Here is an 11,785-nt window from a genome sequence, read left to right as displayed (position 1 = left end):
ATGTCAGCGATTTTTTCGAACATAGGTACTGCGAATATCTGATTAAACTTAGTCCAACAATAAGTTAGGTAGTTATCCCATCCCTAAGTTATAGACAAATACTGTGCGGGTAAGTTTACTTTATACTATTCATCTTAAACTTGTTATTTTTCCTAAGCTACATACTTTTAAATTTGAGCATGAAAACTAACACGCACATACATATGTGCGTCCTCTATACGCAAAATTTTTGTTCAGAATTTTTGAAGCTCTAGATATACGATGTTTTGGCTGCTACAAAACAACAGGTTCCAATGGACCTAGGTTCTCCTGTGTATTTTCGCTCGACCTGCCTAAACGGGTTCCAATCAGAGCGATCTACTTGTTCGTGGGCCTGGAGATACCAAAGAAATATCCGACTAGAATTATAACTTAGCCCTCTCCGATCACTCGCACAAAAGAAATCGCCGGTAGTACTGTACTTCAACCGGACTGAGGTTCATTTCAAAAAAAAAAAAAAAAAACCGGACTGAGGTTTCAGCTACATTGACCGTGTTTACCCGCTGTCACATGGGTCCATCGGTAGACCTTGCCGCATCGAGCCGACACCAGCGCGTTCGACGTGGCGAGGTTGGCACACGCGGCCACCACGCCGCACCCGCGCAACTCGCTTTCCCCACGCGGCTCCGTCTTCCTCCTATTTCTTCTCCCCTTTCTCGAACTACATCGATCCACTGCCCCTGCTCCCACCCCCTTCTCGAATCTGAGCTGATCTGACCACTCCAGCACCCACAAGAACACGCCAAGGCAGCGTCCGTCCACTCCGCTGCGCGATCCACCGTAAGGAGGTCGCAGCTCGGCTTTGAGGTCTGAGCACATCCTGGTTGGATTGGATCCCTTCCTTTCCTTCCTTGGAGGTCAGTAGTTTCTTCTTCTTGCTGCCCTCAAGCTCGTATGATCTTATAGGGTGTGGAAAACTGGGAATTCAGGGGTAGCATCACCATATTACTAGTTTAGTACTACTACTGCAGTACTGCTAGTATCAGACCTGCTTAGTAGCAGTTCAAAAAAAAAAAAAAAAAACCCTGCTTAGTAGAGCATGCCTAGGGTATGCGTGTGTCAGGCAGGCTCATGACTTTTGCTCAAGAGTCATTTTCCCTGGCGTGATCTGGCATTGCGCCGTGTGCAGACCGAAACATGGTTTGTCAGTCTGTGTTCTTAGTTCTGTTTTTTATAATCCCTCAAATGGAGCGTCAGAGCGAACGTCGTGAATCTGATGCTGAAATAGGATAGTATGAACTGGTGAACACGCCGCTGTGCTGAAACATGCTGTGTTGGGAACAAATATCATTCGTCGCAGAAAGCTTTACTTTCGTTGAATATGATGGTTCATCATGTAACATTGTAACAAGTCATGTTTCATAAGTGATAACTGCTTTTAACTTGAGGGAATTCTAGTGCTCATGATACAGTGTAGCTCATATTATTTTCTCCTTGTATTCAGTCTAGCTCATACTCAAGATGGAGGAAGAGAAGAAGTCAAAGGATGAGATACACCTCAAGATCAAGAGCAAGGACAAGTCATCGGACAATGCAGAGGACGAGAAGAAGGAGATCGAGATAGAAATCGACGCCAAGGTTGTGGAGAAGGAAGAGGTGAAGGGTGATTCTGGCGATGGTTCAAAGTCTCTGGCCAAAAGTAAAGAAACTAAGAAAGGCAAAGAGAAAGAGAAGAAAAAGAAGTCTGAGAAGCATGAAGAAGACGATGAGAAGGTAGGTAAGAAGGATATAAAGAAGAAGCCGGAGAAGCATGAAGAAGAAGATAAGAAGGAAAGCAAGAAGTCAGAGAAGCATGAAGACGATGAGAAGGCAAACAAGAAGGATAAAAAGAAGAATCCAGAGAAGCATGAAGACGATGACAAGGTAGATAAGAAGGACAAAAAGAAGAAGCCGGAGAAGCATGAAGATGATGACGATGAGAAGGCAAGTAAGAAGAAGTCAGAGAAGACTGAAGACGATGAGAAGGCAAGTAAGAAGGATAAGAAGGAGAAGGATAAGAAAAAGAAAGAAGATGGCGCCGAAGGCTCTGAAATGGAGAAGGCCAAGAAGGGAAAAGGCAGCAAGGCCGAAAGCAAAGACAGGGACCTCGCTGAGGATAAAGATATCATCAAGAAGAATGCAGAAGTTGCAGGAGTAGAGAGCAACAATGATTCTGCATCTGGAGGTTTGGGCACAAGAGAGATCAAGTTCACAGATGCTGATTCACAGAAAAAAGAAACTGATATTTCTGAAGAGAAAAAGGACGGCAAGGATAAAAGAAAGAGAGAGAAGGAGAAGAAACAGGATGAGAAAATTAACGAGAAGGGTGTGCAAGGCAAGAAGGAAGATAAAGAGAAGGCAAATAAGAAGGATAAGACAGATAAAAAGGAAGAAGACAAGAAGAAAGAGAAAGAAGCAAAGAACAAGGATGGTGATGAGGAGGAGGAAGAAGGTAAGAAAGACAAAGCGACGAAGGATAAGAAGAAAGATAAGACTGACAAGAAGGAAGAAGGTAAGAAGAAAAATAAGGACAAGGATGGTGATGATGATGGGGAGGATGAAGGCAAGAAAGATAAAGAGAAGAAGAAGAAGAAAGACAAGGGCGCCAAAGAGAAGACAAACGATCCGGCAAAGCTTAAGAAGAAACTGGAGAAAATTGACACAAAGTTACAAGACCTACATGCTGAAAAGGAAGACATCCTGAGGCAGCTCAAGGGGCTGGAACTGGAAGCAGGAAAGACCACTGAAGAGAAGAAGCCTGTACAGATACTGGAAGAGAGTGGGAAGAGCAACACCAAGGAAGAGGATCTTGTTGCTGCACCCTGATCTTTTGAAGCTCTTTCTAAGTTGTTCACACCTGTTGTATTACGGTTGTAAGTTGTAACACGAATTCTGCTCTGGATATGTGCGTGCATTTCTCTGTGCAGTAAATAACTCTATATAGCTTAAGTATAAGAACATATACAAGTGTATGATTGTATTTTTCTCACTCCCGAAAGATGAACTTTGTAACTCTTGACTATGGGTCAATGAATCACAAAGATGTTTGCTTTCTTAGTCCTCTCCTTCTGCGGACATGTACTTTGCTATTATACCATGAATCACATTATATTCCGTATTGTCAATAGTGAGATCCTATGACCACGGTAATTTCTGGTGATGTTCTGTAAATACAATTCTGTTACTCTATAATTGCGTATTTGACTCACAAGGACAATATATCTTTGCATATAATACAGCATGTTTCATCATGAGTATACTATACTGTAATTGCGTGAAATGTTTGAGAAAATGTTACAAAATATTTGTGTCCAAACAAAATTCAGTTATAATCGGAGTGTACATGTGTTGAGAAGTGAAACATACGCAAGACCTCTTAGTCCTTGTAAAAAATAAGAACTCATGTTTTCTTGTAAAAGAAAAGACCTCCTAGTTTGCACCAATACTATGGAAAACCTCAAATTCTTTTTTTTTATTTTTTTAAAAAATATTTGAATGTTTTAGATTTTTTTAAAAAAATACATAGACGTAGAGAATGTTGTAATCTGCTAGTGTGTAAATTTTCAGAATTAAATACATTATATTTTTCCCTCGGTAAAAATGACAAAGTGTCACAAAATGACGAAATCTAGATTTTAGTACTGTTCATTACTATTCACCGATGATGAAATCAAGATTTGTCATTTTTACTGAGCCCAAAATACAACATATTTCAGTCTGAAAAATTACATACTTGTAGATTACAATATTATCTACATCACAGTATTTTTTTTCAAAAAAATTAACATGTTTAAAGTGAAATTTTTATAGATTCAAAATATGGCCTACATGTAGCCCGGGCTACAAAAGTTAACTCTCACTATGAACTTTGAAAGTATGCTTTACAGTTCTTAATGGTAGGGTTACAATTTACTCTGCAGATGGTCCATGAAAAAAGTGCGCTGACGAGTTTCTTGAAGAATTATGTGCTAAGGATGAAGAATATTATTTGGGACCGACTAGAGTTTTCAGATAGTTCTCCACATTGTCCAAGCCGCACATCTCCTTCACCACAGGCATGATTGCGGGAACTTCTAACTCAAAGAAGGAAGGCGAAGAAGATCCTGACACAGAACAGTGGATATCCTTCCTTGCTGCGGCAATCGCATTCCTTGTTGCACAGTGAACTGAGGCTGCAAGAAACAAAGGCGGCTCCCCAGATGCTGCGACAAATAAAGGCCAAAAAATGCATGAATACTTTATAACAGATATCATGAATTGTTTTGTGGACTTATAACATCTTATCCCATGCTAGGAACCTAGAAGGCTAGAAGGAAAAATAGAACTAGCTCATTTGGGCGCATGCTCATAGATATCAAACCAGGGGAGAAACTAAATACCTTTTGAAGATAGCACTCTGTTTTTATGAAATCCACTGTTAAGAAGCTCAACATTGAACTGCCGAGGGATGGTGTCCACAGTTGGGATCTTGTATGTCCAAGTTCCATCCGAGGTAACCAGCCCATCCGAATTGGTGACGTACTCCTCGCTCATGAAATAACCAATTCCCTGAACGAAGGCTCCTTCCACCTGAAGTGTCGTGATAGGGCAACAGCAGAAGATATTGAGACACTTTGTATGCAAATAACATCAGTTAATAAAATGTGCTCTCTGTCGATGTCCATGTGGACATGATTATATAAACATACTGAAAAGAAATGAACAACCAATGCCAAAAACTAAGGGTGTGTTTGGTTGATGCCTATACTAGCCCTACCAAATATTTGGTAAGAGTTGGCTGCCAAAATTTTGGTTAAGGAATCCTTGGCCCACGTTTTGCCAACTTTTTGGCAAAAATTTGTGAGGGAGAGAGATGGGCATGCATTGGCAGCCAAAACTTTGGGTACAAACCAAACAATAACCACAACTCTATGGGCAACCAATTTTTTGGCGGGGCAACTTGGGGAACCAAACCAAACACACCCTAAGCACCAGACAGTAAACCAATAGAACTAAAACATGCATATTGTAGCATCCCATAAAACTATATTGTGCTAATTTTAAAGTTTAATATAATTGTACTAATTTTAAAGTTTAATATAATAGAATTAATCCAGGACCTGCTATCTGAAATGACTGGAAGACTTTCAGATGGCCAGGTTTTGACTGACCAATTAAGGATGTTGACACGTAAACAACAGTTAGAATAGAGTGAGACCGGTTACACCCACCTGCCCCAAGTCCACAGCAGGATTTAAGCTCTGGCCACAGTCATATATAAGATCACTACGCAGAATTGTAGTTGCTCCAGTGAGAAGATCAATCTCTACCTGCAAATACCCAATATAAATATCTTCATGTGAAGGCGTGCATATTTCAATTTTGTACAATCTACTATCCGAGACTAGAGTAAACTAAGGATACCTCACTAGCAGCAGCTCCATAGTTCAGGTATGAACCAGAAGCCCCAGGGATGTAGTATTCTCTTGCTGATAAATCCACAGCAGCCATTTTTGCCTGTACATTGAAATGTGATATCTTAATACCAATGAATACATTACTGAGTAATGCATATGCGTGCATTCGATGATAGCAACCAGAGATGCACAAATTTCTGTGCGTGACTAACTTCTAAAACAGAGTAGGATAAGACCATCCTGATTATAGTTGCTATAAACTAAAGTTGTTATTATCATATCAATACCTGTAAAATTAGTCCATCCCATGAAACTCTCCCTTGCTTTTCTTGCAATTTCTCCTTGAGAGGTTTCAGCCTGTCAACCATGATACTGCAGGCACGACGAACTGCTTCACAGCTGCTTTCTGATGTGGTACTCCCTGCAGTCCACCCTCCCTGTACAGCACTTAACGTGTCTGCTTGAATAACTCTTACTCTTTCCAACAGGTCTTCACTTTGATCAGACCACAACTGGCCAAGACCAAATGCTGCCATCTGCTTCACTTTTGTCCAAAGCCCCTGGCCTATCTCAATGCCTCCAACTTCAACAACAATGGATCCATCGTTAAGAATAGACACTTTTCCAGGGGTTGGTCGAGATGAAACTTTATGCGCTATTGTAACAAAAGAAAGGCCCCGCTTTTTCCACTGGCTGCTTTTGTTGAAGGCCTGAACCATTTCCAAACGATGTTGGTAATTTGCTGATGCAGTCAATTGATTGCAGATAGAGGGAAGCGTATACCCCAAGGCATCTTCCATGCACTCACTGTGAAACAAAGCAAGGCTCTCCACTGTGTGAATATTTCTCTGCCTTACCAATTTAGCATCAGTAGAGAGAGTTGATGCCACATGTTCGATAATAGCTTCAGCAACATAAGAACCTTGCACTTCCCCAGGGCCCCGCATTGCAGACCTCGTTGAAAAGTTTGTTTTGCAGATCTTTGCATCATATGAAAAGGCACCCCAGTTATATTTCTTTAGTGCCTCTATGAAATTATGAGGAATAGTCGGACTAATATCCATGGTCATTCCCGCGTTTATGAACAAATCTACATGCAATGCTGTGATCTTTCCATCTGATTTGAATCCTATTGAATAGCATATTTTCATGGGATGCCGACCTCCAGTCATGATCATGTCAGTCTTGCGATCAAGATACATGCGAACAGGACGACGCAACTTAAAAGCTGCAAGTGCACAGGCCGTCGCCACCTAAAATTAACATACATGTAATTAGTGTTCTGATACTTTATGCTAACTCAATAAACTTTTACAAAACGATGATACATAAAATCCTTCTGAAACACTGAACTTAATATAATATTCAAATGAGACATGTTGAAGATTCTTTAACATTTTTGTTAGAAAATATAGTGGGGACAGTAAGTGTCATTTAGCAGCAAGATTGAAGTCACCCTTCCCTCCTACATGTATTACTTGAAAATTTTACATGAAGTATATCTTTGAGAAATTGCCAGATCAAACTGAATCTTGTTAAATGAGACAGTTCAGCTTCAGTATTCAGCGTAACAATGCCACGGAGGAAACAATGAGAATTCAGTTCTATTATAGTTGAAGCAGCCATCTTTACATGTATGCTTATAAGGAGAAGATATGTCCAGATATTCTTTCTTTTTTGGGTGTGAGGATACTCAAAATTTCATTAAAAAAAACTTCAGGATGATAGCGTCTGCATTTTAAAGCATATCTGGTAGTGGGCAGATATAGCAGAGTTGAACATGCCATTTGTACTTCAAAGAAAATGTTAAGCACAAACTGATAACAAGACCTCATTTCCAGTGTTTCAAAGGCTGTAAGTAATGATGGAACCAATCCTTACTGGTAAAGATCTAACAGCTTTTCCTCCAAAGCCACCACCAACTCTTCTAGTGATAACACGGACATTGTGACAAGGTAAACCGAGGCATTGTGCGATGGTATTTTGTACTGCCTCGGGGCATTGGCTTGAGCTATACACCACCATGCAATTATCTTCATCAGGTACGGCTAGAGCAGTTTGTGTTTCCATGTAAAAGTAATACTGTGAACTAAGTTTCACCTGCATGAAGTGTTTGTCAGCTGTAGCACAGTGTGACAATATCAAAGATATGTAAATAAGAACCTTATAAGAAGATACATAAGAAAGGACTAACCACAAATTAGAACTATCAAGGGAGGCCATGATATGTCAATTGTTCAACAAAAAAAAATTGACTTGTATATTGTGTTGTTCAACAATTAGAATTGGAGTTCGACACTAATAGGTTGGACAAGCTAGAGAGCAGACACAAATCAGAGGAAAAGGAACATGCAAGGAAATAACAGTCCACAAGGACCACAACAGCTCTTTAATCTAAATTACTCTAGGGGAACTAAAGGGTGCTTCAGCACTACCATTTGATATACCAGGTACATGTGGTGTGACTAATGAGTACTAATGTTAGTCAAGTTGAAACTCTTCACTTTTACATAAGAATCAATTCATTCAGAGACTTCGGATGGCTAACAAAGGTATTTAACTTGGAAAAAGCATTAGAAGTTATGGAAGTGTACCTCAGCTGAGTAGATCTTCTGATCAGCTTCTTCCATCCCTTTGGAGAATTCGCCAATCTTTTGCGGAAGGAGAAATGGTGGTGTTTCAAAATAACTGCATCTTCTGACTGCCTCCTCTATCGATAAAATTGGCGTATCCAAAGTTTCTGTGCTGTAGTTAACTACCGCTCGTTTGGCAGCAATATTGGCAAAATTTCGTGTTTCTGCAACCTAAAATGCTACAATCTTCAGTAACTAAACTTAATCCACATTGGCATAAATATAACTTCGTCAAAGATAAGTAAAATATTGTTTTTAAGGTTATTGCAGGTTTCTTCAAATCCAAACAATCAGCGTGAAAGCCATACCACAACACCAAGAGGTTCCCCAGCACATTGAGTAAGCGGACCGCCAAACAGAGTTTCAGGTCCAAATATAGTGCTGGCCCCAACATTGGCACCCTCTTTTGGAATATCTTTAACAGTGATAACTTTCACAGTTTTTAGCTGCTCGAGAGAAGGGTCCAGCTCTATGCTATTCACATGAGCTAAAGGCTTTGTGCTATATATAAATGCTCCATAAAGGCAGTCCTCCGGAGAAGGGATGTCATCCACATATACAGCCTCACCTATGTATAATGATTCTGCTATCAGCACCATAATTTACTATATGCAAGATCGGGGCATGAAATCAACTGCCACTGATTACAAGTCACATAAATAAAACTTGAAAATAAACGTTAAGAAAAGACTCGTCATTACATATACAATGCAGATGGAAGAACGGAAGATAAATCGTGCCAATGAACAACACAGGCAAGGAACACAACATGCTATTTAAAAATACTTCTAAGTTATGTACTTATATAAATAAGGAACTACCAATTCATTGCCCAAAAGTTTAAGATTACGAATGGCTACAAAAAGAAACTGTGAAGTGCATACCAGAGGCTTGGAGTTCTGCTCCAACTTTCTTGGTTGGTATGCCAACTGGGAGATAATCTTTACTTATTTCAACAATCTGTTTGCACGAGTCAAGTATGTGGTCATTGTTATACATACCAGATTTCACACAATTAGTTTCCTTAAGCGAAACATCGAGGTTTACACTGTGTGGGGAATTTGAATTTCCATTGGTGCCAGAAGCTACAAAGTCATTTAGACGGACTGCTTTTGCAGGCTTCACATTTCCTTTGGTTGCTGGGTAAAGAAAACTAAACAGAAAGGCAACTGCCAAGCTTGATCTATAAGCAGAATGTGGTGTGCCTTCTTTTGGAACAATGGTTTTCTTAAGAACTCTGCATGCTTCAAGTAGGAGTGATGCACTAACGGGTTTACCAACTAAGCACTTCTCAACATCTGTAGCCCTGATAGCATGCTGGGTTCCATATGCACCAAAAGCCAGCCGTAAATTTTCTAATATCAAGCCTCCTGAACTTCCATCCGAAGAGACTTGAGCAAAGAAAGCAGAGTTAAGGTAAGCAACTGCATTTCCAAGAGGGCGCGGAGAAGCTCGGTATGTCTCAAATAGCAGAGAAGTTGCTGTCTTATCCCCTGCCATGTTTACAGTCCCACCACTTGATGAGACACTGTCAGGAGTAGAGTGAGGAATGAAAACGCTTAAGAGCAGTGTGTTGTTGTCACATGGTGGCATCTCCAGGAACTCATCCAACGTGACATTCAACTTTTCTGATGTTACCTGGATGCACACTGATGAACCAGCAGCAAGAAGGATAGTTGCAATGTCAGAGGGAAACTCGTCCCTTTGCGCCATTACCAGATTTCCACCCAAGGTTGCCGTGTTCCGGATAAAATGAGAGGCCACCTTTTCCATGTGATGGGCAATCTTACTGAAGACCACATCCTTGCAGCCATCACCTTGTGTTGTTAAGATGTCAATAGCCCGAGAGATTGATGTGGCAGCCCCAATTCGAACACCCTCTGTATCACTGGATACTGAATTCAACTCCGGGATGTGTGTGAGGTCAATGTACCTACCATACAGCTCTGGCTCCCTGTAAACACCAGAAGAAGTGTTGGCCGCAACCACCTTTGTGCCACTTGTGTGGGAAGCTATGAGCTTATAGTACTCCTCCACACTCCGAGGCCGATGCCAAGAGCTCATTGTGGACATATCTGAGGCGGCAGGCGTATGAGTGCTCAGCGTCAGCGAGGCTCTGATCTCAGCCTTGAGAAATTCCGGGAACGCACCAATGCTCCCCTCCTTGTAGGGTGGCAACTTGGAGACATGCGCGTCACCCTTTCTCCAGAAGGAGTTGAGTCCAAGGTCCTCCAAATCGACGTCCGCCGCGAAGCTCTTGCAGGCGTCTGCGATGGGGCGGTACCCCGTGCAGCGGCAGAGGTTGCCGGCGACGGTGCGCTCCGCCTGGGCCGAGGTGAGCCTGGAGAAGCCCTCCCGCGGAGGCGGGCCCGCCCCGTTGCCGTCGGCGCCGGCCAGCGCGGCGGCGAGGGACATGCACATCCCGGGCGTGCAGAATCCGCACTGCGAGGCGTGGAAGCCCGCGAGGCGCGCGTGCACGGCGTGGAGGCCGTCCCGGCTGCTCCCGAGCCCCTCGGTGGTGGTGACCGCGCGGTGGTGGAGGCCGTGCGCCAGGGTGAGGCAGGAGGCCGCCGCGGCGTGGGACACCTCGTCCGCCGCCGCGTCGTACGTTGAGAGCAGCACCACGCACGCGCCGCACCCGCCTGCAAGGAAACCGGCATTAGGCCGCGCGCGGAGCTGGCGCCAGTTAAGCTCGCGCTGGGACGGGGATGAATCGAAGAGGAGGGGGAGAGGGGTCGCGTGCCTTCGCCGCAGCCGAGCTTGGGGCCGGTGAAGCGGGTGCGGGAGCGGAGGAAGTCGAGGAGGGTGGCGCCTGGGTCGTCGCCGTCGCGGAGCTCGAAGCGCTCGCCGTTGACCGCGAACACCACCGCCATGGCGCGGGAGGCGGGGCGAGAATGAGATGCGAGTATCGGAATCCGGTTCCCATCCCATGTGTGATTGGTTTTCTTATCTAGTGATCCTTGCCTGGTTCCCTCCCTTGCTGTCGCCGTCTCTGAGCTCGCGAAATTCCAAACCGAGAGCAACCGACGAGAGCATGTGTCGCTCCCCGGCGGCGTTGCGGAGCTGCTGCGGTGACGTGGCGGCTGCTTTTTACTCGAACAATTGGACGCCTTCATGACTGACTGACTGCTTGTGGGGCCAACGAGCGAGATGGCCCGGTGCATGGTGGAGTGGAGTGGTTAGATTATGTCGGAGTAGCTTTCCTTTGGGATTACTTGGTTAATTGAATTTTTTAACTGGCACGTGAGGAACGGCGGGCGATGCGGCGAAGACGAGGGGTGCCCAGCCCAGGTGCACGAGCGGTGTCGGCGACGCCACACATCCTCTCACGTCGAATTCAAGCACACCTTAGCGTCTAGGGCGTCACGTTGGATGTGAGTGTGGCGCCGGTCAAACGGGTGCCACTCGAACAGGTGCGGCGCGCCGCACAAAAGGGTTAGATAGGTGAAATAATTTGCCCGAGAGGTTAGTCTGTGCTATAATTTCAGAAAAGGGTTATTTTTGTGTAAATCGCCACCATTTTTGTTTCATCAATCCCGTCGAAATCGATAAACCTGAACCCCGCATCTCTACCGACCCGACGCAAACGCCTACGTGATTGAAAACTAGGACTGCACCCCTGCCAAGTGTTCGACAAAAACTGATTGACGTGTTCGTGATCATGCAAACACAACAAATATTTGCGGAGCGAATACGTTTGCACGGACGCAGCGCATGTTTGCGCCATGTTGCTGGCCC

At 43.6% G+C, this 11,785-nt stretch overlaps 2 protein-coding genes across 2 annotated transcripts; one reads left to right on the top strand and one right to left on the bottom strand.

Moving 5' to 3' along the window:
- Positions 1-810: 810 nt before the first annotated feature.
- LOC124684819 (DNA ligase 1-like) lies at positions 811-3,075 on the top strand. Its single transcript, XM_047219071.1, has 2 exons — positions 811-896; positions 1,484-3,075. Exon 2 carries the CDS (start codon positions 1,501-1,503, stop codon positions 2,842-2,844), a length of 1,344 nt encoding a protein of 447 aa, XP_047075027.1. The 5' UTR covers positions 811-896; positions 1,484-1,500; the 3' UTR covers positions 2,845-3,075.
- Positions 3,076-3,867: 792 nt separating this feature from the next.
- Positions 3,868-10,920, bottom strand: LOC124703170 (indole-3-acetaldehyde oxidase-like). The gene is made up of 10 exons (XM_047235396.1): positions 10,791-10,920; positions 8,932-10,689; positions 8,356-8,615; positions 8,009-8,218; positions 7,296-7,514; positions 5,702-6,667; positions 5,422-5,514; positions 5,229-5,327; positions 4,398-4,587; positions 3,868-4,220 (listed from the first exon to the last, which is right to left on the bottom strand). The coding sequence occupies exons 1-10, from the start codon at positions 10,918-10,920 to the stop codon at positions 4,003-4,005; spliced, it is 4,143 nt and encodes a 1,380-aa protein (XP_047091352.1). The 3' UTR covers positions 3,868-4,002.
- Between the last annotated feature and the right edge of the window lie 865 nt (positions 10,921-11,785).

Source organism: Lolium rigidum, chromosome 1 (genome assembly GCF_022539505.1).
Source record: "Lolium rigidum isolate FL_2022 chromosome 1, APGP_CSIRO_Lrig_0.1, whole genome shotgun sequence".
In the NCBI taxonomy this organism is placed as follows: Eukaryota; Viridiplantae; Streptophyta; class Magnoliopsida; order Poales; family Poaceae; genus Lolium; species Lolium rigidum.
Note: the sequence above shows the minus strand (reverse complement) of the source record. Positions and strands in the feature narration are given on the sequence as shown.